The sequence below is a fragment of the Haematobia irritans genome, chromosome 1 (genome assembly GCF_050003625.1).
Source record: "Haematobia irritans isolate KBUSLIRL chromosome 1, ASM5000362v1, whole genome shotgun sequence".
Taxonomy (NCBI): domain Eukaryota; kingdom Metazoa; phylum Arthropoda; class Insecta; order Diptera; family Muscidae; genus Haematobia; species Haematobia irritans.
The window spans coordinates 56838979-56866067 of NC_134397.1; the positions used below are offsets into that span (position 1 = coordinate 56838979).

Below are 27089 nucleotides of genomic sequence, written 5' to 3' on the forward strand. Positions count from 1 at the left end.
TATAGAACATTGTGTCAAAATTTTAATTCTACAGAAAATTGTGTCCAGATCCTATTTTTATTGAAAATTTTGTCAAAATCTTATTTCTAAAGAAAATTTTGTCAAAACTTTATTTCTAAAGAAAATTTTGTCAACATTTTATTTCTATAGAAAATTTAGTCAAAATTTTATTTCTATAGAAAATTTAGTCAAAATTTTATTTCTATAGAAAATTTAGTCAAAATTTTATTTCTATAGAAAATTTTGTCAAAATTTTATTTCTATATAAAAATTTTGTCAAAATTTTATTTCTATATAAAAATGTTGTCGAAATTTTATTTCTATAGAACATTTTGTCAAAATTTTAATTCTACAGAAAATTATGTCCAAATTTTATTTTTTATATATTATTCAAAATCTTATTTCTAAAGAAAATTTTGTCAATATTTTATTTCTATAGAAAATTTTGGCAAAATTTTATTTCTATAGAAAATTTTGTCAAAATTTTATTTTAATAGAAAATTTTGTCAAAATTTTATTTCTACATAAAATTGTGTCCAAATTTTATTTTTTAGAAAATTTTATCAAAATTTTATTTCTATAGAAAATTTTGTCCAAATTTTATTTCTATAGAAAATTTTGTCAAAATTTTATTTCCAAAGAAAAATTTGGTCAAAATTTTATTTCTGTAGAAAATTTTCAAATTTCCAAAAGGCACCGGAAGACAAATCTTGGGATCGGTTATATGGGGACTATATATAATTATGAACTAAAATGAACCGAATTTGTGCATGATTGGTAGAGGGCATATACAAACATAACGTACTAAAATTTCAACCGGATCCAGTGTTTGCATTTCGCTACCCTTCTTCTATTATTGCATTTTCTGAGCTTATACGCCGTCCTATGAGGGTTCTCCATAACAATGTGGTAACGTACATTCAAATCGACTTCAACCCTATTTAAATTAAATTGAATTCCCCTTCTGTTACTTAAGATAAGATTAAATTTCAACAAATGATCATTTATTAGCTTCATAGCCCGTATACGTTGAATCTTTCACGTTTGCCTTCTCCTCTTTGTGTGTCATTCATATTTAAGTTGCGAACATCTATTGCTGAATATGGTGACTATTGTTTGGATCAATATATTAACCAATTTATGAGCTACATTTTTTAATACACATATTTATAAATAATTAGTGGAAACATATTTAAGGATGACTTAAGGAATTATTAAAGTTAATTGATTTATAGATTTGACATAGTGAAACCCAAACGCAAATTGTCTTAGTTATAAAAAAATTAATAGTTTTCAATTAATGATCAGAAAATGTATTTAAAGAGGAAAGAATCTACTGAGAACGAGAAATAAATCATAGCCAGTCCGAATATTATATACCCTCTACCATGGATTGCGTACAAATTTCTACTAAGGACTGACATCCACAATCGAATTATTTGGGTTTTGGTAACAATTGTCGATGGTAAGGTATCTTTACACCTCCAGGAGTCTCAAGAAGTAAAATATGGGGTTTATATGGGAGCTGTAAATTATAAACCGATATTGACCAATTTTAGCATGGTTGTTAGAAAGCATACACTAATATCACGTACAAAATTTCAACCGGATCGGATGAAATTGGGCTTCTCCAGGAGTCTTACGAAGTAATATCTGGGGATGGGTTTATATGGGAGCTATATATACTTCTGGATCGGTATGGGCCAATTTTTGGTTGTTGGGGGTAATATACAACATTCCTATCGGATCGGATGAAATTTGCTCTTCCAAGAGGCTCCGGAAGACCAATCTAGGGACCGATATGGACAAATTTGTACATAGTTATTAACGGAGAGATGCAATTTTCAAAGATTTCATAATATTCGCAAGGATAAGGAATATTACTCAAAAGAATACCAAGTATGTGACCACCTGCCAATCATGGTGGATACATACATTCAGTCGATACTTCTCTTTGACAAAAGTAATTGATAATATTGATTCCCCATAGTGACACTATGCATGTGCCTATGACAACACAGTGCCCTAAAACGAAAAATATCCAAGATGTGAGAGATCACTCAAGTGGTCCACTTAAGTTTATTTAAATTGAAATGAATGCATGGCTCATTGTTAAATGGAATTTATTATATTAACGTACTCGAGAATGCATAAATTTAAAGAAAGAAAGAAAAAACAACAATAAGTAGATAATATAGCTCAAGGTGTATTTAGTTTATCTTATAAATATGTGTATATTTCCCTTATCATGATGCAAATTTAAATATTTTACGATTTTAAGGAACTGGTGAATGAAAATAACCCACTTTTGTCGGCGGTACAGCCAAAGATAAAATACTATCACCAGGAACGAAATTTTAGACAAACAAAATTCTCCCTTGTTATAAAGCATTTTCATTAGGAGCAAATAAACCCGGATTTATAACAAATGTTGCAAAGATATTCTTCTTCATTTCCTTTTACAGAAAATATTTTTACGTCAAAAGAAAATCTCGTTTGTCTAAAATTTCGTTCCTCAGAAAATAAATCTTAGCTAAACACATGACCTGATATAATTGGTATAATCAGCGGCGGAATTTATAAGTATTGCATTTTTAAGAGAATTGTCAAAGTAATTTAAGTAGAATCTATTCCAAAAAAGTGTTCTTAGATGAGGAAAGTTTACTCTACAGGACCCTAATGCCAATTAACTCTATTTTTTTATAAACTACAAAATTTTCTTTAAAGGCCGGTAATAAGTTGGCTTTATCGCGCTAATATATCAATTTTATACCATTACATTTCTTTAATAATTCATTTTAAAGAAAATAAACTTTTCTAACTGCTGCTTTAGATTATTCCCACCAAGCTATAATAAAATATGCAAAAAAAAGTTATTCTGCTTTAATAGATTTATTTTTTAATTTAGAGGCTAAACTCTAATGGCCATATGCAAAATAGTTTATTAACAGTTTATCGAAGGAATTTATATGGTAAAAGTAGGCTAGAAGTTTTCTTTAACTTTTTTGCATATGAGGGTAACTTAATACCCACCCTAAAATGTGAAAAAATTTACTATGCCAATTATTTTAAGCCTATTGCAAATATTGAAAAATGTACACTTATTTTCATATTTGAATTCAATTATAAACCAAATGTTTGCTTTATTCCCATAATGTAAACTAACCTTAAAGCCATATATTAATAAAGGTTGGCAATGCATTTGTCAAAATCATCTGTTGGCTGTCTTCTAGCCACATTTCCATTTTTGTTACTTTCATACGGATTTCTAGGGCAGTGGGGAATTTTTTTTTATAATTTCATCATTTGTTTGTCTAACCCCTTTTCCTGTATTAAAGTGCAAGGTATTACGAAATGATTAAACAAATTTCATCAATTGTTAACTTATTCCGTATGATACCTCAGGTTTTCCATTATGGCGGATGAATTATTTGTAAAATTTCAGTCGCTCGGAATGAGCGAACAAAAAGCCAAGGAGACGGCCAAGAATGCAAACGTGAGTAAGAACTTGCAAATGGCCCTGGAGCACTGCAATGGAGCTTCATTGGCCGAAGGAGTGGGAATGCTGTTATACCATATGGCAACTAAAATAAAACCTCAGTGTGCCGAGCATTTACCGCTATTAGTACGTTATATTGTGGATAAAAAATTGGATACCACCATGCGGATAGATGCTGCATTAGAATATATATTAAAGAGTTCGGTACAAAAGAAAGGCCAAGCCATTGATACCACTGAACTTGATAAGGAGTGTGGTGTAGGTGTTGTAGTTACTCCCGAGGAAATTGAAGGAGTTGTACAGAAACAAGTGGCTAAGTATAAGGATGTTCTGCTGGAACAGCGGTATCATTTTAACTCGTTCAAAATTATGCAAGAAGTTAGAGAACAACTTAAATGGGCCGATGCAAAGAGCGTGAAAGCAGCTATTGATGTAGAAATATTCGATTTGTTGGGACCAAAAACAGAGGAAGATATGAAGCCATTGGCCAAAGGTGATAAGAAAAAAGATAAACCGAAGAATACTGAAAGCAAACCCACCGCTGGCAAAGTTGCTAATGCAATAGGTAAAGAGGAAGAATCGTCTGCTGACGGAGCCAATACTATTGCTGAGCTAATGAAGACGAAAGTTCATTTCCACGCCCCAGGGGAAAATTACAAGACTGATGGGTATGTTGTAACGGATAATACCGAAAGATTACTTAGGGAACACTTGAAAGCCACTGGAGGAAGGGTGCAAACTCGTTTTCCACCTGAGCCCAACGGTATCCTGCACATTGGCCATGCAAAGGCTATTAATATCAACTTTGGTTATGCTGCCGCCAAAAATGGTGTGTGCTATTTGCGTTATGATGATACCAATCCCGAAAAGGAAGAAGAAAAGTTCTTTGTTGGAATTAAGGACATGGTAGAATGGTTGGGTTATAAACCATATAAAATTACACATTCTTCGGATAATTTCCAACAATTATACGAATGGGCCGTTGTGTTAATACGCAAAGGTTTGGCTTATGTATGTCATCAGACAGCCGATGAAATGAAAGGATTTAATCCCAAACCTAGTCAATGGAGAGATCGACCCATTGCAGAATCTCTACAACTGTTTGAAGACATGAAAAATGGGAAAATTGATGAGGGCGCAGCAACTTTGCGTCTTAAAGTTACTTTGGAAGAAGGCAAAGTTGATCCTGTTGCATATCGCATTAAATTCATTGCTCATCACCGCACTGGAAACAAATGGTGTATATATCCCACTTACGATTACACTCACTGTCTATGTGATTCAATTGAAAATATTACTCATTCACTGTGTACGAAAGAATTCCAGTCGAGGAGATCTTCTTACTATTGGCTATGCAACGCTTTGGATATCTACTGCCCAGTCCAATGGGAATATGGTCGCCTGAATATGAATTATGCTTTGGTTTCCAAACGTAAAATAGCGAAGCTCATAACTGAAAAAATTGTAAATGATTGGGATGATCCTCGTTTGTTTACATTGACAGCTTTGAGGAGAAGAGGTTTCCCAGCGGAAGCTATTAATAATTTCTGTGCACAAATGGGTGTAACGGGAGCACAAATTTCTGTGGATCCTTCAATGTTGGAAGCATCGGTTCGTGATGTATTAAATGTTTCTGCTCCTAGAAGATTGGTAGTCATCGAACCTCTGAAAGTAACATTGGAAAATTTCCCACATGCCTCATCTATTGAGATTGATGTACCTAATTTCCCACAAAACGCTGAATTGGGTTCCCATAAAATGGTATTGGATCGTGTAATCTACATTGAACAAAGTGACTTTAAATCTGAACCCGAAAAAGGTTATAGGCGTCTAGCCCCCGGACAATCTGTGGGACTAAGGCATGCAAATCTTGTGATTACTCTAAAAGAGGTGAAAAAGAATGCTGCTGGTCAGATATCTGAACTTATATGTGAATGTCAGCCAACCGAAAAGGCAGAGAAACCTAAAGCATTTATACAATGGGTTTCACAGCCAATAGAAATCGAAGTACGTCTCTACGAGATGTTATTCAAACATAAAAATCCTGAGGATCCCAATGAAGTTCCTGGAGGATTTTTGTCCGACATTAATCCTAATTCTATGGCTATTATGCACTCCTATGCCGATCGTTCTTTGACTGCCTGCAAAGTATATGATAAGTTCCAATTTGAACGTATTGGTTTCTTCTCCGTAGATCCGGATACAACAAAAGACAAAATTGTATTCAATCGTACTGTGGGCCTTAAAGAAGATGCTGGCAAAAAATAAGAAAATATAGCTGAATGTCTTCTTTTTTATTTAAAAAAAAATGAAACTCAAATTTTATAAATTGAAATCGAAGTGACTTAAAAAGAGATTTTCCAGTATTAAAATAATCATAAAATAATAAAGTTTTTATACTGGGCAAAGTCCAATAATTTCGTTTTAATATTTCAAAATCGTCGAAGAGAACATTAATTGAAGAGTATGGTCTAGAATTTATTTTCAAATAATTAGCTTGCCATAAATGTACTCAGTACATTTCACATAGCGCCAAAATCAAGATAAATCGAATTTTAAGAAATTGCACATTTAATCAATGGAAAACTCATGTTTAAAAATACTACATTGCATGTTCAAATTCACTCCAGGGCGGTAAATTGTTTTTAAGTCAATGCCCACATGTTAGAAATCGAAATGCGGGCAATTGGGTCTATTACTACAAAAGAGCTTTAAAATTAGTAAAAGTTAATTAATAACTAATTAATTTACGATTACCTTTAAAGGAAATTCGTTAAAACATAATTGAAAGTATCCCAGAATTAATAACATACAAAAATCTATTTTATTTATTTTTTACCCTCTACCATTATAATATGGTAACCAAATTTCGTTTTAATTGGAGGATCTGTATAAACGGGATTATTCACAGTCGATATAGGAAGAGCAAATGCAGCATCCTGGAAAGGTCCAACCATCGCGCCACGTATTTGCCAGCCCAGATCACCACCTTGTCGAGCTTTGTCCTCACTGTAAGCAGCTGCAACTTCGGGGAATTTTTGTCCTGCCTTTAGTTTTTCCATTGCTTCCATAATTTTGCCCTGTTTTTCGCAAAGAATGTGACGTACTTTTACGGCATTTCCTCCTTTCTTCTCCTTGCCTGATATGGCGAGAATAAAGCAAGAAAAATGTAAACAAACACTGAGTGAGCTATCAACAGCAATACTAACCTCCTTTATCTTCTGCAGCTCCGCCCCCACCAGCTCCTCCTTTTTTACCACCGCCTCCGCCTTTATTGTCTTTACCCTTTGAATCCTTTTTGGGTGGCATTTCTTTATTTTATTAAAACTAAGCTTTAATAATGGACCGTCCTCTTAAATATGTAGAGGTTATGTTTAAATATAGAAATGTCAAATTTTGATAGGTATTACCAAGTTTTTGCTAATCATTTTAATGGTTGGTAATTCAGGTCCGTTGATTAGTGAAGACGCCAACAACAATTGGCAGCAATTCAATACCTGAGCAACAAAAAATCATGATCTTTGCGTTTCTATTGGGTTATATTAAAATTGAACGTTTTAAATTGTTTTGAATGCAAGCCGACTTTGTCAATAATTGGCAACAAATCGTGCAATTTATTTTCGCATAACCTTTCAGTGCCTCTGGCGTAAACATAATACGTTCTGTGCTAATTGGAGTGTCTTTACTTTACGTTCCGTTTGTGCAACTACCCTGAGATAGACCTTTTCTGTCAAAAAGCTGAACAAAAAAGTTCACCAAGCATATTTGTAAGTGATTTTTATAAAAATTTTACACGAATAAATTAATTAGCATTGTTAAAAATTTCACTTTCCATTGGAATATTGTATCTAGAACATTTTGCGATCAAATTAACAGCTGAAACACTCGTAAATCATGCCTAAAAATAAAGGTAAAGGAGGTAAAAATCGTCGTCGTGGAAAGAACGAAAATGAATTCGAGAAACGTGAATTGATATTCAAAGAAGACCAGCAGGAATATGCCCAAGTTACAAAGATGTTGGGAAATGGTCGATTGGAGGCAATGTGTTTTGATGGTGTCAAACGTCTGTGTCACATTCGGGGGAAACTCAGAAAGAAGGTAATTGCCCTTTATTTTATAAAATATCATTTTTTTCGGTGGGGATAAATATGAACAAAAGCATGTTGTTCATTTTTGCAAATATTTTTCTTGTACTAGCGCGATTTCTGTCAATGTGTGTGTATTTGGTAGCAGTGGCAGAGGTATAAGCGTAAAGTAAAATGTCTGTATATGAGTTCTATGGGGAATGTTTGTGTATTTCATGAGGTCGTTGGTAGAATGCAAATAAGAAAAACAGTCAGATCAGGGCGCATGCAAGTCCCCATTACCCTTTCCGAAGGAAAGTAGGTGTCCACCTAGGAGGCATTCCAATAAAATGATCTTTATGCCCAAACAAAATGTGGGGAACTCACAAATACACATTAAACTAATGGTGAATCACTATTTAGAAGGATAAATCATGTATGATATCTGTCATAAGGGGAGGCCAGCGGAAAGAACAAAACATTACAATTGTTAATTTAGAAAATACGCAATATTCAAAACATTTTGACGAAACGAATTTATTCGATGCTGCCCTTTATCAACAATTGATTCGAATTTGGCACTTTCTCTTTTGTCTACATTTGAGAATTTGATTGATTTTTACGTAATTTTAAATTACGATTTATTATTTTCAATCGCTTCAGTATCAGTTTATGTAAAGTTTACGTTAATTTTAAATTTATGGGCCCGAATTAGCTGGTTCAAGGGTAATATATTCCAGAGAAACTAGAAGTCGTTGGTATGCCTCTGGCTACTTGCAAGCTCATAATGCGTAAGAAGACTGTTATGATGGCAAATGTTCGATGGGAGAATTTCAAGAGTTGTAACGACACCAAGCAAATATGGTCCAATTTAAACTTAAACCGCACACTAGAAATGCTAGTGTTCTCAAGACGTCAGATATCATTCCTGATATCTGCTATAACGAGTCGCTGCCTTATAGGCGAGTTTGCAAAAACTATTGGGGCGGAGTATAATGAGTACTGTATGAGCTGTCATGATGCGGAGGAAAAGCAATCGATTAAACACTTCTTGTGTGAGTGTCCTGCATTTTGTGTAAGGCGTAAGCGAATTTTATTGGCATATAGCTTTAGATTATTGGAGGACTTGGAAAACGTTAACATAAGCAGTCTGCTAATGTTTTTGGAACAATCAGGTCGGTTCAACAGAATAAACTAATCGAGAAGGTTCAGCGGTTAAAACTAGAAGTGCCCACATGTAATAGGTAATTTTACTAAATGTGGTATCACAATGGACTGAATAGTCTAAGTGAGCCTGAAACTAAACCATGACAATTGTCACATATACCTCATACACATTAGGCTCGGAATATATTAAAAATGGATCCCTTATTTTTAAGGCAAATGGCAGTTGAAAGAATCAGTTGTGTACAATTTATTTATTTTTTATTTATTTATTTATTCAGTCAGTCATCAAAACAAAGGATGCCAATGCAGGCCTATTATACATGTCTTCTAGTAAAAGCCTAAATGTAGAATTCGCATTATTTATAATTTAGATGTCTTGGCAGCCATAAAAAAATGCATACAAGATATATAAAAACATAGATACATAATCCTATGATGTCAACAAATCTTGGCATCATAGGATCAATTTTTAAATGGTCCAAAAAAGTAACCGAGTAAAAAAACTGCTTTTCCTCTTGAAAACCGAACATAGTATATACCTTAAATGGCTATAGTAATCCTGTGGTTGCGAATTAGTACGTGGTGTTACTATATGGTGTCTAGCAACCATGCAAAAATTGGTCCATATCGGTCCATAATTATATTAGCCCCCATATATATCGATCCCCAGATTTGACCTCCGGAACCTCTTGGAGGAGCAAAATTCTTCCGATTTGGTTGAAATTTACTACATCGCGCTAGCAATCATGCCAATATTGGCCCATAACCATGCCAAAATTGGTCCATATCGGTATATAGTTACATATAGCCGATCCCCAATCACACAAAAATTGGTCCATATCGGTTCATAATCATAGTTGCCACTCGAGCCAAAAATAATCTATCAACATTTTATGTTTATATACAATTTTGTCAACATTTTATTTCTATAAACATTTTTTTCAAGATTTTATTTCTATAGACATTTTTTTCAAAATTGTATTTCTATAGACAATTTTGTCAAAATTGTATTTCTATAGAAAATTTTGTCGAAACATTATTTCTATAAAAAAAAATTTGTCAACATTTTATTTCTATAGAAAATTTTTGTCAAAATTTTATTTCTATAGAAAATTTTATCAAAACCTTCTTTGGAAAATTTTGTCAAAATTCAGTTTTGTCAAACTGAATTATATACGTATTTAATCGGTCTTTTTTAGTTTAATATATACTAGAGCTCGACCAAAGCATCGATAATCGGCCACGAATCGGCCTTCGACGTCAAGAGGCCGATTAACCGAAGCCGAAGCTTTTGAATAATTTATTTCATATTGAATTGTCTATGTGTTGAATTTGTCTCAGTCAAAACACCCAGTACAAATAAAACGTAAAAAATTATAAAAAAATCCTTTTTTTTTTGTTATTATAATATCAAACTACTGAACTGAATTACCTTTTATTGTTGTATTTATGTGTTTGTTGAAAAAATATTCTAATATTGAACTAAAGCACACCAAATTTCTTTAATTACAAATATGAGGAAAATAATCGGCTTCGGCCGATTATTGCGTTTTTTTGCCGAACATCGGCTTCGGCCAAATAAACCCGCTTCGGTCGAGCTCTAATATATACCCCGTATAGACTAACTTACAATTTAGAAGACGGTGTTAGGAAGTTTTAATATACCTTGCCATCGGCAAGTATTAGCGCAACCCAAGTAATTCGATTGTGGATGACGGTCTTTAGTAGAAGTTTCAACGCAATCCATGGTGGAGGGTACACAAGATTACGGCCGTATATACTTGTTTTTTTTTTTTTTTATACCCTCCACCATTGGATGGGGGGTATATTAACTTTGTCATTCCGTTTCTAACACATCGAAATATTGCTCTAAGACCCCATAAAGTATATATATTCTGGGTCGTGGGGAAATTCTGAGTCGATCTGAGCATGTCCGTCCGTACGTCTGTTGAAATCACGCTAACTTCCGAACGAAACAAGCTATCGACTTGAAACTTGGCACAAGTAGTTGTTATTGATGTAGGTCGGATGGTATTGCAAATGGGCCATATCGGTCCACTTTTACGTATAGCCCCCATATAAACGGACCCCCAAATTTTGCTTGCAGATCCTCTAAGAGAAGCAAATTTCATCCGATCCGGCTGAAATTTTGTACATGGTGTTAGTATATGGTATCTAACAACTATGCAAAAATTGGTCGTTATCGGTCCATAATTATATATAGCCCCCATATAAACCGATCCCCCGATTTGGCTTGCGGAGCCTCTAAGAGAAGCTAATTTCATCCGATGCGGCTGAAATTTGGTACATGGTGTTAGTATATGGTCTCTAATGACCATGCAAAAATTGCTCCACATCAGTCCATAATTATATATAGCCCCCATATAAACCAATCCCCAGATTAGGCTTGCGGAGCCTCTAAGAGAAATAAATTTCATCCGATCCGGCTGAAATTTGGTACATGGTGTTAGTATATAGTATATAGTACGTGGTGTTAATATATGGCCTCAAACACACATGCAAAAATTGGTAGAAATCGGTTCATTATTATATATAGCCCCTATATAAACCGATCCCCAAATTTGTCCTCCGGAGCCCCTTGGAAGAGCAAAATTCATCCGATTCGGTTGAAATTTGGTACGTGATGTTAGTATATGGTATCCAACAACCATGCAGGAATTGGTTCATATCAGTCCATAATTATATATAGCCTCCGTATAAACCGATCCCCAGAGTTGACCTCCGGTGCCTTTTGGAGAAGCAAAATTCACCCGATCTGGTTGAAATTTAGTTCGTATGATATTTAACAACCATGCGAAAAGTGGTCCATATCAGTCCATAATCATATATAGCCCCCATATAAACCGATCCCGAGATTTGGTTTTGGAGCCTCTTGGAGGAGCAAATTTCATCCGAGTCAGTTGAAATTTGGTACATTGTGCTATTATATGGCCGTTAACAACCATGCCTAACTAGGTCCATATCGGTTCATATTAATATATAGCCCTCAGATAAATCGATCCCCAATCACACAAAAATTGGTCCATATCAAGTTCATAATTGTATATAGCCCCCATATAAGCGACCCCCATATTTCAATTCTGGCTCCCTACGTACCGTGCAAATCGATTCGTAATTATTTGTAGACTTACCTACACATACCTTTTTTGTCTTATATATACCACGTATGGACTAACTCACAATTTAGAAAACGATTTAAGATACCACAACCCAAGTAATTCGATTGTAGATGACAATCTTTCGTAGAAGTTTCTAAGCAATCCATGGTGGAGGGTACATAAGATTCGGCCTGGCCGAACTTACGGCCATATATACTTGTTTTTTTTTTTTTTTTTTTTTTTTTTTTGAAGAACTTAAACTACACAACAATTATTTCTTATCTTTATTTGTAATTTGAGGCTAGAAAGATCCAATTGTGGCAAATTACTATAAACCTGAAAAGTAACAAAATAATGCCTTGAGACAGAATGTTTTATTTTTAATCTATAATGCTTAAAGTTAGAGATATATAATGTGATTATAAATATATATTTCTTAAATTAGAAAGAAACCCAATATCAAATAATCTCCAGTAATAATTGCTCCTCCAATTTCTTGCTTTTTTCTAACCCAAATGTTCTTATGGTCCATGTAATAGAGATTTTCGATATTAATTCTTATTTTTGTTGTCAACGCGTGCAAAAGCTGGAGAGTCCGCAGTTTCTATAAAAATGAAAAAGAAAATTATCGGTCGTTGATAAATTTATTTTTTGGCATGTAAATTAAATAAATTAATACATATATGTAGACTACATAACAAAAACAATTTGGTACTAAAAAATCATATAATCAAACTACCTACAGATATAATGAATATAAAAAAATTTAGCAATTGATTACTAATTGTTGTAAGTTTTGTAAGATTTTCCATCTGAAGTAACGAGATTTGGAGATGCTAAGGTTAAAGAAAATTCAGTCTATCCTTTTCAATGAAAGCTTGACTTTGCCTCAATTTATTTATTTATTTATATATTTACAATCGTAATAAATTATGAAATAGACAGAAAAAAATATACAGTGACTCACAAAAGAATTCGTTTTTTGCTTTCTTGAAATCAAATGTATTTTTTTTGTAAACCGTTTAACATTTTTATTGAATAGTTTTATTGAAATGTTTCCATGGACATACATAAAAGCAAAACGTAACTAAAAAATCAAGAAATTAATTTTATTGTATTAATTTTAAAAATTGAATTAAAAAAAATGCTCACAAAAGTATTCGCCGCATCCCATTGTATAAGACGGTATTTTGTCCACTTAGTATTTGGTATGGTGCCCTTTGTTAGCGCAAATGGCTTCTGGTCGTCTTGGCGTTGACTCTACCAATTTTCGTCACGTTTCTTGATAGATTTTGCCCCTTTCTTCCTCTATACTTTTTTAAGGGTTGTCTTAGATGAAATTTGGCTTTGTCTGATATACGATTCTATGCTTTGCGGTGGCGTTTTGAGCTATTTGCGGTTGTGAAGGAGCCACATTTTCACATCCCAGGCCGTGTGTTTGGGGTCGTTTTCTTGTTGGAACAAGAAGTCTTTATCTCAGAATCCCATTTTAGCAGCGCTGGAGTGACGATTTTCTTTCAAAATGTTTAAATACATTTTGGCGTCCATTATCCCATCAATAAAAACTAAGTTTCCAACTCCACGTGCTGACATACAACCACCATTCTTCATACTTGCTTTCACATTTTTTATTTTCAGGCTTCCGCCTTGAAATGAATTTATATGATATTTTGAGAATTTAATTGCTCTGAAGCATTTTTTCCTAATAGTTTGTGGTTTTTTATTGTCTAAGTTCTTATTGGACCAGGCTCATATTTATGTGTCATTTACATGGCTCCTGTATGGAGAAAAGTTTCAATTATTATTTAACTGATATTAAAGTCTGATGTTCTTTCTGATCTATAAATGGCAATATACTACATGATTGATAAGCGACTTTCAAATACATTGTAGAAAGGGTACATAAGCTTCGTCGCGGCCTAATTTAGCGCCTTTTCTTATTTTTTTTCTAATGCTAACCTACTTTTAGATTATTTGTTTAAACACAAACAAATTAAATAATTTTCCTAATCACAAGAAATCAGTTATTTGCATGACTTTATTATCACTTTCTGCGAAAATAACAGGTGTTGTACGAGTACCATAAACTTTATCGCCCTTTATAATTTTGTTTTCTTGGTAACAAGAAGCAGCCGCGTCAAATAGCAAAGAAAAATCTGTTCTCTTTGGAATTTCTAACAAGATAAATCTCTTGTTCGCAATATGTTCAAAACAATCGATAACACAAAAAATTGCAAATCATAACTTTTTTTAGACTTTGGACTCTTGATATGCGCCAACCTAGAAAACGTTACGAACCTGAGGCAGCAATCACGCGAATGACTAATGTCTTGGAAGTAATTTCACCATAATTATTTCCCACAACCAGATAAAGAATAAACGATTATATTTTTCGATTTAGGTACATATTTTTTTATTTTTATTGCTATTTTTTTATTTTTAGCTTTTTTACAAATTGAGATTTTTTTAATAAGAAATTTTTCTAATAGATTAGCCAGTCTATCTATATTTAAAATTAACTTAAAACTATGAGATTGTATGATTTTTTTTCTTCTATATAGATTTAATAGTAATTTAATACATTTATATTATCTTAAGACAATTCGAGCACTTTAAAGTCTTTGGCATAGAGCAATTATTCCCTGAAAGCCGGTTTTGATTTATTCCCTTTTTTACTCAAATTGTGTAGATGTTGCTATCACTTGTTGTATCCATTTTGTAAAGGCTGAAACTCGAACAAATACCGATGGGGCATTTCTTTGACCACAAGGCATTTTTCCCCATGATACTATGCCGATAACTGTGTGTATGGCTTCGCCATATATGCCATTGTCCACGTTTTGTATTAGAGGACCTCCAGAGTCTGCTGTACATATGCTTACACCTCCTGTTAAAGGACCAGTGCATAGATTTGTCTCATGTAATTGCATTCCTGAAGAGGCCAAAACTTGTTCACATAATTCCAAATCCAAAATGGGCATATTTGCCTGTTGTAGTTTATGGGGATATTTTGGTACAATTGTCATTGAAACATTACCCCAGCCATATAAAGTTCCATAGCCATCGGGCATTGCATCTTGCTCGGGCAAATTTGCAGATTGCACAAATTTGTCGAAGATTAAAGGTTCCTTGGTGTAGATCAAGGCGATGTCGTAGGGATTTGCACCGCCCAAATACAATTCATGTCTTACATAATAGTCAATGTGACGTAATTGTACATTTTGACTTTCATCTCGCGAATGAATGTCATGACAACCGGCCACTATAACAGAATTGGCCACCATCTGGGGATTAGTTAGACAATGAGCTGCTGTTAATATCCAATGTTGATTGATTATTGTGCCCGCACAATAATGGACCAAGCCCTCGTTGGGTGTCATTAATTGTATTGACACCACATAGGGGGCAGAATGAGGTACAGCTTCTCTTTTGGCTAAGAATTTTTTTGTCCATATAGCTTGAGTTTCTAAAGTAGAGATACGATTTTCCAAAAATCCATTTGTTGAAGATATCGCCGGAACTGATGTTAATCTCCGCAAACAACTGCTGCCGCCCATCGATATAATACTACCCTTGCGGGCCGGCGGCATGTGTGAATTATTAGCTAAGACCACCATTGGTAATAATGTTGTTATAAACAGCACATATAAATATTTGAAACTGGCAGTCATGATTTCTTCTTCTTCTTCGATGACGTTTATACACGCCGAACACGTTAAAAAATCCGTTTTGAAAGTTCTTTATAACTTGATTCATAAAAGTAAAGACCCGTTGTATGTCTTCAATAGCGCAGCGAATGATTGACTTGATTTCCTATAGCTTTTCAATGTTAAATTAACTTAATGTCAATTGTTGACTGTCTTATTTATAACAAAAATGTACGTAATTATTGCTAATAATGTCGCATGCCTCCAGCCAGTAAGGCCGAAGAAAGCACCCGATATACTTGCTGGCTGGCTGGCCAACCACGAATTCTTATCAGCAAACCTAAAAAGAGAGAGAGAGAGTACGAAGATGTCATGCCTACATTCTATTATCTTGCTCTACTTACTTCTCTCACCACCCCCATGTGAGTATACAATTGAGTTGGGCAATTTTCAAAAAGATTCATTAGAAGAATAGTGAAATTTTAAATACCTTTTACATGACTCAAAATAGATTACCTATTGGCTAGACCCGCAACGTTTAATAAAAAAAATGAAAAGCTGTCGATAATTTTATTATTCAACCATCTTCTCCTTACCCCTTTTCCTTTCTTATATTTTATATTTAACTAGAATTATTAATTAACATTTTGTGTATTTGGTTTTGGGAAGAACCTTTTTTGCACAAAGAATTTTTCGTCATATGGACGGTGGTGGCCGATATGAACGATAGGCCTTATCACCACATTCTTTATTGATATTAAAACAATATTTTTATTGTTATCTAAATTTGATAGATTCCCATAAAAGCGTTTGATTTTCTATAGTTATGTAGATTTACTTTCAAGTGCCATCTTTAGCCTTCAATCACACGTTTCCCGTTATTGCCTTATCAAAGGAATGTGATGATTACTATCTGCATTTGATCAATATTGTTTTTTACATAAGCGTCTATTGAACTTTGTAACTTCCATACTCACATATTCGAGACTGATTTGTTGTATTAAATATCCTAGTAAAACATTGGTAGGTAATTGAGGTGAAAAACTCATTACCAAAACACCCAACTATGTTAATAGGTACTTCAATTTTCTATAGAAATTAAAATTTGAGACAATTTTCTAAAGAAATAAAATTTTGAGAAATTTCCTATAGAAATTAATAAATTTTGTAGAGGTAAAAATTTTGACAAAATTTTCTATAAATTCAATATCTTTAAAAGTTCTAATTTTCGTGTTAGATCACATAAAAATCGATTGTAAGTTTTCCTTTTTTATAGAAGTAGTAACTTGGTGATGGTGCAAGCTAAAATCCTTATAACATTTAACACATTTACAATTCAAGTTATATTTATACACATAAAAAAATTTCGCTAGTAGGAGAGATCAAAATATGTGATAAATAAATTTCTAAAATATAATAATAAAACATTTCTTTCGAAGAAAAACACTTTTTTTTATAATAACGACAAAAATTTTGATAACATACTTCATCCGAATGTGTGGTGAGGTTATTCAGTTTGTTCAGACGGTCAAATGCTTGGGTATTACAATTGATGCGAATTTGGATTTTGGACAACATATATCTTCCCTCTCAGCGAGAGTGACTTTGGGACTAAGGAAATTATACAATTGTGGTATATACTTGACTGAGCGTGTCAAGCGTATAGTGGCCCATGCTTTGTTGATGTCTTGGTTCTTCATTTGAACCTTACGTTTTGTCACGGAGGTTAATGTTTTTCCATAGGATGAAAAGAAATGGGTTGTTACATGAACTTCTTCAGGGATTTGTTTTTTCCAGATCGGTGAGAAATCCACAGATAATTATACCACGAATAAATTGTTCCCTTTTTGAGAGAGGGTTTATTGTTACCTGTAGCAGTAAGGGATTTTGGGCTTCCTGAGCATCAATTTAGGAACTTGCTACTGACTAGTTTGAATGAATATATTTAATGTTGGCTGTTATTTACCAATGGTAGGTGCTAGTTTACTTTTATTAATATTAGTTTTCTATGTGACTTTGGTCAAAGTGAGGAGTGGTAGGCATTGTAGGGTAATTTAAGTATTTATTTATTTATTTATTCATTATAATACAAAACCTATTGGCCAATAACGTATTACAAAGCAACTAAATATATACCTAAGTAATATAAAATAAAAATTCCTTGTATAACAAAAAATATATATATAAATTTATATATAAATAAATCAATAAGTGATAGATTCAGTTTTGATTAGTATTATTAATGATTAGTATTGATAACTTTACAATTACTATTAATGTATTACTATTTTTAAGAACAATACGATTTTTTGGCCCCGAAGGCTTACTGTATGAAATAGAATTTTTTAAATTTGTTAGATGTTTGGTAAAATTTTCTTCAAATTTTGGTAGATTATTTTCGGCACCAGTAGCTACCGTGGTTGCATCTCGTGCTCTGAGTTCGTGCCCTGGTGGGAAATTTTTTTTTAAATTAATTTTATTTAATGTTGTAATTTTTAAAATATTGAAAATTAGTACTAGATAAAAAAATCGAAATTCAAATTTTGTATTGAAAAACGAAGTTTATTTTTATAAACGTCAAATTCGATTAAACGACATTTGAGTAAGAGGAGACGATATCATTGTTTTTTTTTTTAATGTTTTAAAAGCCATACAGACATACGGTAAATATGAGTTTTAACCTATTAAAAAGTAGATCATCATTTTTAAAAAAGCGGGAATTCAAAACGCCGATTGGTCAACTTTTTCTTTTTCCAAATCTGAGATTGTCGATAACTTTGAAATCTGAGATTGTCGATAACTTTGAAAGTAGTCTGTAAAAAACTTCAAAAAGTAGACAATTTAAAACGCGATGTACTTCTTTTTATTCTAAAAATTCACCAAAGTTTCGACGTTAAAATCCTAATTTAAAAAAAGTCGAAAAATTTTACATTATTTACATATTTGGAAAAAGTCAAAATTCGCCATTTTAACTGTTCTTCTCTTTACCATGGCTGTGGAATCATAGTCTAAAGATATTGCTGGAGTCGGAGTCGTAACAATTTTGCTCGACTCTAGTTAAACAAAAATTTTAACACACACTTTTTTTAAAACTAACACAAATTTAGGCAAATTAGATGCCATTGAGTTCTTCAGTTGATGAATTAACGGTATGACAGTAATTGCGCTGCAATTTCAAATAATGAAGATTATTCTATGTTTTCTAGAAGATAAGACTTGAAGATGACCTGAATCGGTCCATGAAATTTTATTTGAAAAATTTCGAAAAATTGTCCAAATAGACCAAAGTTTGCTCCGATGTACTTGAAACTTTGCACAGCAAGTAGAATTAAGGTTCTGGATATACATGCCAATTTCCCACATATCGCATATATATCTTTATATGGGATATATGGGACAGTTATAATCCGATTTTCGTTATAATCCGATAATTTTGCATAATGAGTAAAATTAACATAGTCACTAAGCACGTCAAATTTTCTCTACTCATGAACTAACTTATTTGGACAAATGCAGACTTATATCACTTAAAACACTTGAGAATAGAAGAATACTTCAGTCACAAATGTTTCTGTATAAAATTATAAATGGTCTAGTAGATTGTTCTGATTTGCTTAAACTTTTGCATTTGAATGTGCCTCTAAGACTTCTGCGTCATAATAAGTTCTTTTACGTTCCATTACATAGAACGAATTATTCTTGTAATGAGCCCTTAACAAGGTCTTTAAAAGAGTTCAACAGAATCAATGAATACAATTTGGATTTAATGGTTAATATAGAAAAATTCGCTAATTTATTAGATCTTATATATTTTTAGTTTTAAGTCCTAGTCTGTAAGGAATTTTGTTATTTCATAGAGTGAAATAAATAAATAAATAAATTTGGTTGAAATCGGTTCAGATTTCGATATAGCCCACATTACCTTATAAAATCGCCACTGCTAAGTCGAAAACTTGTAAAAATTACTCCGATTTGGCTATACTTCTAATAACATACATATCTATCGACCGATAAATCGTAAATACACTTTTGCGAAGATGCCTCAAAATTGGTTCAGATTTAAATGTTTTTTACTAACATTGTGTTCCTCCCCAGGGCATTAGCCGACTTAGGTTAGGTTAAAGTGGCAGCCCGATTAAATTTCAAGCTCACATAGACTATTCAGACCATTGTTTTACTTAGGTTAGGTTCGCCGACTTAAATTTAAAGTAGAAATTTTGTATAACTCTTAACAAATTTTGTCCAGATCGGGTCAGATTTAAATATATGTATGTGGGAACATAAAACTTTATATATAGCACCTTACTCATTGGACAGATTTGATATGCTATCGAAAATGTAGATGTACAACAAATATTATAGTCGGCCCCGCCCGACTTACTTGTATTATGAAATAAAATAACCTAATTTGTGGTGTTATACTAATTTAGTAGTTTTAGTTTTAATTTAGGGTTTTTGTTAGAAATTTTTGTTAAACATTGTTATCAACTGTTTCCCATTATCATTTTACAGATCGATCTTTTTAAACATTTTAAGTTTGCAATATTGGGTTGTGGTATTATAGATCGTAAGCTTAATTTTAATGATCCTATTAATTTGATGGTGAATAAGGCATCTGGGCTTCTAGGATTCATTAAGCATTGGGCGAAGAAATTTTCGGACCCATATCTTACCAAGGGGGTGCAAAAAGCCTCTTGGAGTATGGCTCTATCGTATGGGATCCTCAATATGATGTTTACATTGATGGGATAGAATCAGTGCAGAAGCAGTTCTTTTTGTTCGCTTTGAGACATCTTCATTAGAACAGTGACTTTGTTCTTTTCTCCTTACACTTCTAGATTGAGGTTGATTTATTTACCCACTCTTAGGAGCCGTCGGACGATGTTGGGCTCTTTGATAATGTATAGGTTAGTTAGTGGTGATATCCCATACTCGAAATTGATATCTAGGATTATGATAAATATTCCTTTCAGGGCATCTAAGAATTACTAGTTCATTTTCATTGATTTTCAACGTTCGAATTATGCTTCGGTAGAGCTTATTCGTAGGATGTGCATTTATTTTAATTGACACAAATTAAATATTGATAAAGTCCAGAATTTTAGCATATTTGGATAACTGTTCCCAGCAAAAAAATTTGGAAGTACTTCTAAAGGCACAACTAATCCATGGTGGAGGGTACATAAGATTCGGCCCGGCCGAACTCAAGGCCCTATATATTTGTTATTATTAGACCCCCATAAACAAATTGATGATTTTCTAAAGGAGCTAGAAGGTGTTTGTTTTTGCTTCGATTCAAGAGCAAAAATTGTTTTGTTCTTATAATCTTTAGATTAGGTACAAAGAAGTATAACGAACTTCGTTTTGTTAATTTATGATATAAACAAAAAAGAGTTCAAAGTCTCTTATTGCTACTTCATTGGGGGAATTTGAAACAGACGACTTAAGATTTATTTGGGGAAAATACGTCTCGTCAGAAAGATACCGACTTGAGCACCTGCTTGTGATAGAGAGATACGGGAGTATATTCCGTCTCCTCAGTCACGCGATCTAATTGTTTTATTAAAACAATGTGATTTTCTTTGATAATGGTCATAATTGGATAATGGTCATAATTTCATTAGAATGCGTAAGTGGTACTCTATTTTGTTGTTGCAGTATTATTAGGGACATTTTTGATAAAGAAATTTCAATTAATAATAGATGGATGGTTGGATACTTATCTAAAATATTCTACGCTTATGAATAACTATAAAAGCGAACTTTGTGGCATATAACTTTCTAATCTCAGAAGTGCATGTACGTGTGGTATTTATTAACCCCGAATGATTGATTGCAATCTTGATAGGCTAGCTTCTCAAGATTCCTTTTATTATACGCGTCATATCGTTTTTAACTGGAAATTCAGTACGACTAATATCTCACGTCACTTCTCATTGGTTAAAGGGATCTTATGCTTTTACCATTATAAATAAGGGGCAATACATTTTTTTTTCATTAAAATATTATATCATAATTTTGGTATGTACACGATTTTATAGAATTTGTTCATTCATACTTTTACTACATTCATTCATGGATACGATGATGACCGACGTCAGCCATTACTCATTAATAGTAGAATAAATTCCAACGGAAGTAAAGCAAAGACAATTTAAGCAATTTTTCCTATAGATATGTTATCAGTTAGAAATTCAATGCGTCGAATAGGATTAATTTTAGGGTAGGTCTATAAGAAATTAGGTATTTTTTCAATTTTTTATACGTCTATATTATATATTTGAAGACATATGGAGAGCTAATTATGATTGTCATTAGCTAAACATTGATCTTTAGTTTGATTAAAAAATGGATTGTTTGAAATAAATATTTAGTAAACAATTAAAAAATTATCCATCGGTTTTTTTAACTAGTCTCCCGTTTTATCAATTAATTTCTTAATTAAAAATTTTACTATTTCTATATGATTATAAGGTTAATTGTGTCAATTAACTTATTAATTGAAACAATTTTGAACTTCAATCAACTCTTTAATTGGAAATATTTTGGTGATATTTTTTTCTGTGTGTGTTATAACGTATTCATAACCTCGGTTGCCACTCGAGTCAAGAATAATCGACCAAATTTTGAAGAAAATTTTACCAAAAACTACCAAACCTAAAAATTCTTGTTTTGCAAAATTTTATTTCTACAGAAAAATTTTTTTTTTCTATAGAAACTTTTGTCAAAATTTTATTTCTATAGAAACTTTTGTCAACATTTTATTTCTATAGAAAATTTTGCAAAAATTTTATTTCTATAGAAAATTTTGCAAAAATTTTATTTCTATAGAAAATTTTGTCAAAATTTTATTTCTATAGAAAATTTTGTCAACATTTTATTTCTATAGAAAATTTTGTCAAAATTTTATTTCTTTAAAAAAAATTGTCAAAATTTTATTTCATTTCATTTATTATCGTACAAAGTGATACAAAAATCAATAAATAGGCCTAAATCCTGCATCACACAAAATTGTAATAAAATATAAACTTCAACAATGGTATATAAAAATCTTAAAGACAATGGTATTATAAACAGAATTAATAATAAAATTTAATAATTTCTATAGAAAATTTTGTCAAAATTTTATTTCTATAAGAAATTTTGTCAACATTTTATTTCTATAGAAAATTTTGTCAAAATTTTATTTCTATAGAAAATTTTGTCAAAATTTTATTTCTATAGAAAATTTTGTCAAAATTTTATTTCTATAGAAAATTTTGTTAAATTTTTATTTCTATAGAAAATTTTGTCAAAATTTTATTTCTGTAAAAATAAAATTTTATCAAAATTTTATTTCTATAGAAAATTTTGTCGAAATTTTATTTCTATTGAAAATTTTGTCAAAATTTTATTTCTATAGAAAATTTTGTCAAATTTTTCAATTATATTTTTTATATTATATTTTTTCAATTTTTTATACGTCTATATTATATATTTGAAGACATATGGATAGCTAATTATGATTGTCATTAGCTAAACATTGATCTTTAGTTTGATTAAAAAATGGATTGTTTGAAATAAATATTTAGTAAACAATTAAAAAATTATCCATCGGTTTTTTAAACTAGTCTCCCGTTTTATCAATTAATTTCTTAATTAAAAATTTTACTATTTCTATATGATTATAAGGTTAATTGTGTCAATTAACTTATTAATTGAAACAATTTTGAACTTCAATCAACTCTTTAATTGGAAATATTTTGGTGATATTTTTTTCTGTGTGTGTTATAACGTATTCATAACCTCGGTTGCCACTCGAGTCAAGAATAATCGACCAAATTTTGAAGAAAATTTTACCAAAAACTACCAAACCTAAAAATTCTTGTTTTGCAAAATTTTATTTCTACAGAAAAAATTTTTTTTCTATAGAAACTTTTGTCAAAATTTTATTTCTATCGAAAATTTTGTCAAAATTTTATTTCTATCGAAAATTTTGTCAAAATTTTATTTCTATCGAAAATTTTGCAAAAATTTTATTTCTATAGAAAATTTTGTCAACATTTTATTTCTATAGAAAATTTTGTCAAAATTTTATTTCTTTAAAAAAAAATTGTCAAAATTTTATTTCATTTCATTTATTATCGTACAAAGTGATACAAAAATCAATAAATAGGCCTAAATCCTGCATCACACAAAATTGTAATAAAATATAAACTTCAACAATGGTATAAAAAAATCTTAAAGACAATGGTATTATAAACAGAATTAATAATAAAATTTAATAATTTCTATAGAAAATTTTGTCAAAATTTTATTTCTATAAGAAATTTTGTCAAAATTTTATTTCTATAGAAAATTTTGTCAAAATTTTATTTCTATAGAAAATTTTGTCAAAATTTTATTTCTATAGAAAATTTTGTCAAAATTTTATTTCTATAGAAAATTTTGTCAAAATTTTATTTCTATAGAAAATTTTGTCAAAATTTTATTTCTATAGAAAATTTTGTCAAAATTTTATTTCTATAGAAAATTTTGTCAAAATTTTATTTCTATAGAAAATTTTGCTAACATTTTATTTCTATAGAAAATTTTGTCAAAATTTTATTTCTATAGAAAATTTTGTCAAAATTTTATTTCTATAGAAAATTTTGTCAAAATTTTATTTCTGTAAAAATAAAATTTTATCAAAATTTTATTTCTATAGAAAATTTTGTCGAAATTTTATTTCTATTGAAAATTTTGTCAAAATTTTATTTCTATAGAAAATGTTGTCAAAATTTTATTTCTATAGAAAATGTTGTCAAAATTTTATTTCTATAGAAAATTTTGTCAAAATTTTATTTCTATAGAAAATTTTGTCAAAATTTTATTTCTATAGAAAATTTTGTCAACAATTTATTTCTATAGAAAATTTTGTCAAAATTTTCTTTCTATAGGAAATTTTGTCAAAATTTTCTTTCTATAGAAAATTTTGGCAAAATTTTATTTCTGAAGAAAATTTTGGCAAAATTTTATTCCTATAGAAAATTTTGTCAAAATTTTCTTTCTATAGAAAATTTTGTCATAATTTTATTTCTATAGAAAATTTTGTCAAAGTTTTATTTCTATAGAAAATTTTGTCAAAATTTTATTTCTATATAAAATTTTGTCAAAATTTTATTTCTATAGAAAATGTCAAAATTTTATTTCTATAGAAAATTTTGTCAAAATTTTATTTCTATAGAAAATTTTGTCAAAATTTTATTTCTATAGAAAATTTTGTCAAAATTTTCTTTCTATAGAAAATTTTGTCAAAATTTTCTTTCTATAGAAAATTTTGTCAACATTTTCTTTCTATAGAAAATTTTGTCAAAATTTTCTTTCTGTAGAAAATTTTGTCAAAATTTTATTTCCATAGAATATGTTGTCAAAATTTTATTTTTATAAAGAGTTAATTATGATTGTCATTAGCTAAACATTGATTTTTAGATTTTACTATATTAAATGTATCATTCACTTTAGCACTTTAAAGATGTCTTTGTAGTAAAGAGAGCTGCCTCCTAACCTAACCTAACCATGTCTTATATCGTCGATTCCCATATAAAGACGGTTTAACTAGAATTTTAATTGAATCCTTTGCTTTTTTCAGGTCTGGATCAATCAAGGCGATATCATTCTGGTTGGTCTCCGTGACTATCAAGATTCGAAAGCTGATGTTATTCTCAAATACACATCCGATGAAGCAAGAAACTTGAAGACCTATGGTGAATTCCCCGAATCTGTGCGTATCAATGACACTGTCACCTTTGTTGAGGATGGTTTCGATGAGGATATTGAATTTGGTGATGAAATCAGTTCAGATGACGATGCTGACTCTGTGGACAATATCTGATTAACAGCAAAACCGAAGAGAGAGAATATAAATCAAACAGAAGAAGAGCTAAGTAAAATATAACAAGAACAAGAATAGAGAGAACTGCTTTATACGAAAAAACGAAAAGAAAGTTTATTCGTCATCATTCTATCAAAAAAAAAGGGAAAGACTAAAAAAATAAAGAAGAAAATATTGAAAACCACACAAACAATTGTTGTATTTATGAGAATTTGGATTTGAAAAGAAGAGAAGGAAAAGGAAAAGTGACGTCTGTTGTCCACAGAGTTATCATCATCAATGAAAATAACACCATAATAAGAAAAGTCAGAAAAGCAAACAAAGGGGCGATTTATACATCGGCTCTCACCGTTCCGAGAGGGAAGAAGAGTATAATTCGTTTCTCAAAACAAAGAAAAATCAAATACCATATATAAACAATTATTTGAAGACACCACGTCAAACGTACTCTTTTAAAATTACATTAATTTAATTCTATATAAATACTTATACAATTGAAAACAAAGAAATAAACAAACAAAAACGTTTAGAAATAAACAAATATACACATATATATTATTCAAGACAACAAAACAAGAAGATTCCCCTCAAAATATACCTAGCAACTATTCATATATATATTATTGAACAAATAAAACTAATTCGTAGAAGGTGCAGGAATAACATCAACATTAAGCAAAGAAGCATCTTCATAGATTATAGAATTTTATTAATAATATTTAAATGAAATTTATCCTAAAAGGCAAAAACTCAATAAAAAATTTACATAAAATTAAAAAAATAATCCAAATAATACCTTTGTTCGATATTTTCTTAAAACAGAAGACCATGTTGGTGTATCAATGAGAAAACCATTATATTTTCATAGTTCCATTCCCTAGAAATTGATTTTAATAGCATCAAAACTTGGTCAATAGGCCTGTTGAAAAATGTTCCTTTCACTTTTCCCATCCCAAGTACGAATATAATCGAACTTGTCTCTTGCTTTCAGTTTGAATGTTCACTATGAAACACTTATTAACTTAATTTTTTTATCTAATAAGTTTTTTTTTGCAAAAGCAATATAGCACTTTTTATTTTCAAATTTTTGTATGTATGTATATTGATTTAGAATCATTGCCGGGTATGCGTTCAAATTTCTTTAGTAAAAAGTCTTTTATCATAAACATGTATTTTCCATATAGAAAACTAATATAAAATGTAATTTTGTTCGCTTTGATTAAATGTGAGCATATTACCTCCAGTTAATCCTGCATATGTTATATGATGCTCATAACCCAATATCCCTTCATCCAGCAAATGTGAACATTAATGCTGTTTTTTGTTTACTATCTTCATTCTTTTTTAAGGCGTTTTGTAGAAGAGCAAACAATATTATTTAATAAGCAATAAAAAAAACTTTGTTCAAATTTGTCTTATTATTAAAGTTACTATAATAGGATCTAAAGAATAGCTACAACGCACTATGGGCGGAAATTGCGGCAAAAATTATTTACAATCAATCTAGTATCGCCAAACATGGTATATCGATATATCTTATCAAAATCAAATGTTACCAACGAAAAGAGAGTCAATCCCCCTTATTCCAGGTGCGTTACTATAGAGGGGTCGAAATTGTAATTCCACTTGGAATACTATAGAATATAGAATATACTCTTAGATGGAGTTTAATTTATATTTGCTTATTTTCCTTATTAAGAAAGCGCTTTATCCCCAGAACTTGATGTAAATAGTATAAAT

At 31.0% G+C, this 27089-nt stretch overlaps 4 protein-coding genes across 4 annotated transcripts; 2 read left to right on the forward strand and 2 right to left on the reverse strand.

The window, feature by feature from the left end:
* Positions 1 to 3210: 3210 nt before the first annotated feature.
* Positions 3211 to 5916, forward strand: GlnRS (Glutaminyl-tRNA synthetase). The gene is made up of 2 exons (XM_075290438.1): positions 3211 to 3344; positions 3406 to 5916. The coding sequence occupies exon 2, from the start codon at positions 3416 to 3418 to the stop codon at positions 5765 to 5767; it is 2352 nt and encodes a 783-aa protein (XP_075146553.1). The 5' UTR covers positions 3211 to 3344; positions 3406 to 3415; the 3' UTR covers positions 5768 to 5916.
* Positions 5917 to 6300: 384 nt separating this feature from the next.
* LOC142220980 (peptidyl-prolyl cis-trans isomerase NIMA-interacting 4) lies at positions 6301 to 6881 on the reverse strand. The gene is made up of 2 exons (XM_075290441.1): positions 6709 to 6881; positions 6301 to 6638 (listed from the first exon to the last, which is right to left on the reverse strand). Exons 1-2 carry the CDS (start codon positions 6806 to 6808, stop codon positions 6328 to 6330), a joined length of 411 nt encoding a protein of 136 aa, XP_075146556.1. The 5' UTR covers positions 6809 to 6881; the 3' UTR covers positions 6301 to 6327.
* A 230-nt stretch (positions 6882 to 7111) lies between these two features.
* Positions 7112 to 26142, forward strand: eIF1A (eukaryotic translation initiation factor 1A). Its single transcript, XM_075290440.1, has 3 exons — positions 7112 to 7266; positions 7352 to 7597; positions 25107 to 26142. Exons 2-3 carry the CDS (start codon positions 7394 to 7396, stop codon positions 25347 to 25349), a joined length of 447 nt encoding a protein of 148 aa, XP_075146555.1. The 5' UTR covers positions 7112 to 7266; positions 7352 to 7393; the 3' UTR covers positions 25350 to 26142.
* LOC142220978 (trypsin-4) lies at positions 14233 to 15697 on the reverse strand. Its single transcript, XM_075290439.1, has one exon. It carries the CDS (start codon positions 15518 to 15520, stop codon positions 14522 to 14524), a length of 999 nt encoding a protein of 332 aa, XP_075146554.1. The 5' UTR covers positions 15521 to 15697; the 3' UTR covers positions 14233 to 14521.
* Positions 26143 to 27089: the final 947 nt, after the last annotated feature.

Excerpts from the sequence above, each read along its gene's own strand:
- GlnRS (XM_075290438.1), top strand. The coding sequence starts at position 3,416 with ATGGCGGATGAATTATTTGTAAAATTTCAGTCGCTCGGAATGAGCGAA.
- LOC142220980 (XM_075290441.1), bottom strand. The coding sequence starts at position 6,808 with ATGCCACCCAAAAAGGATTCAAAGGGTAAAGACAATAAAGGCGGAGGC. Across the intron at positions 6,639-6,708 it reads AGCTGCAGAAGATAAAGGAG|GCAAGGAGAAGAAAGGAGGA; the intron begins GTTAGTATTGCT and ends TCGCCATATCAG.
- eIF1A (XM_075290440.1), top strand. The coding sequence starts at position 7,394 with ATGCCTAAAAATAAAGGTAAAGGAGGTAAAAATCGTCGTCGTGGAAAG. Across the intron at positions 7,598-25,106 it reads GGGGGAAACTCAGAAAGAAG|GTCTGGATCAATCAAGGCGA; the intron begins GTAATTGCCCTT and ends TGCTTTTTTCAG.
- LOC142220978 (XM_075290439.1), bottom strand. The coding sequence starts at position 15,520 with ATGACTGCCAGTTTCAAATATTTATATGTGCTGTTTATAACAACATTA.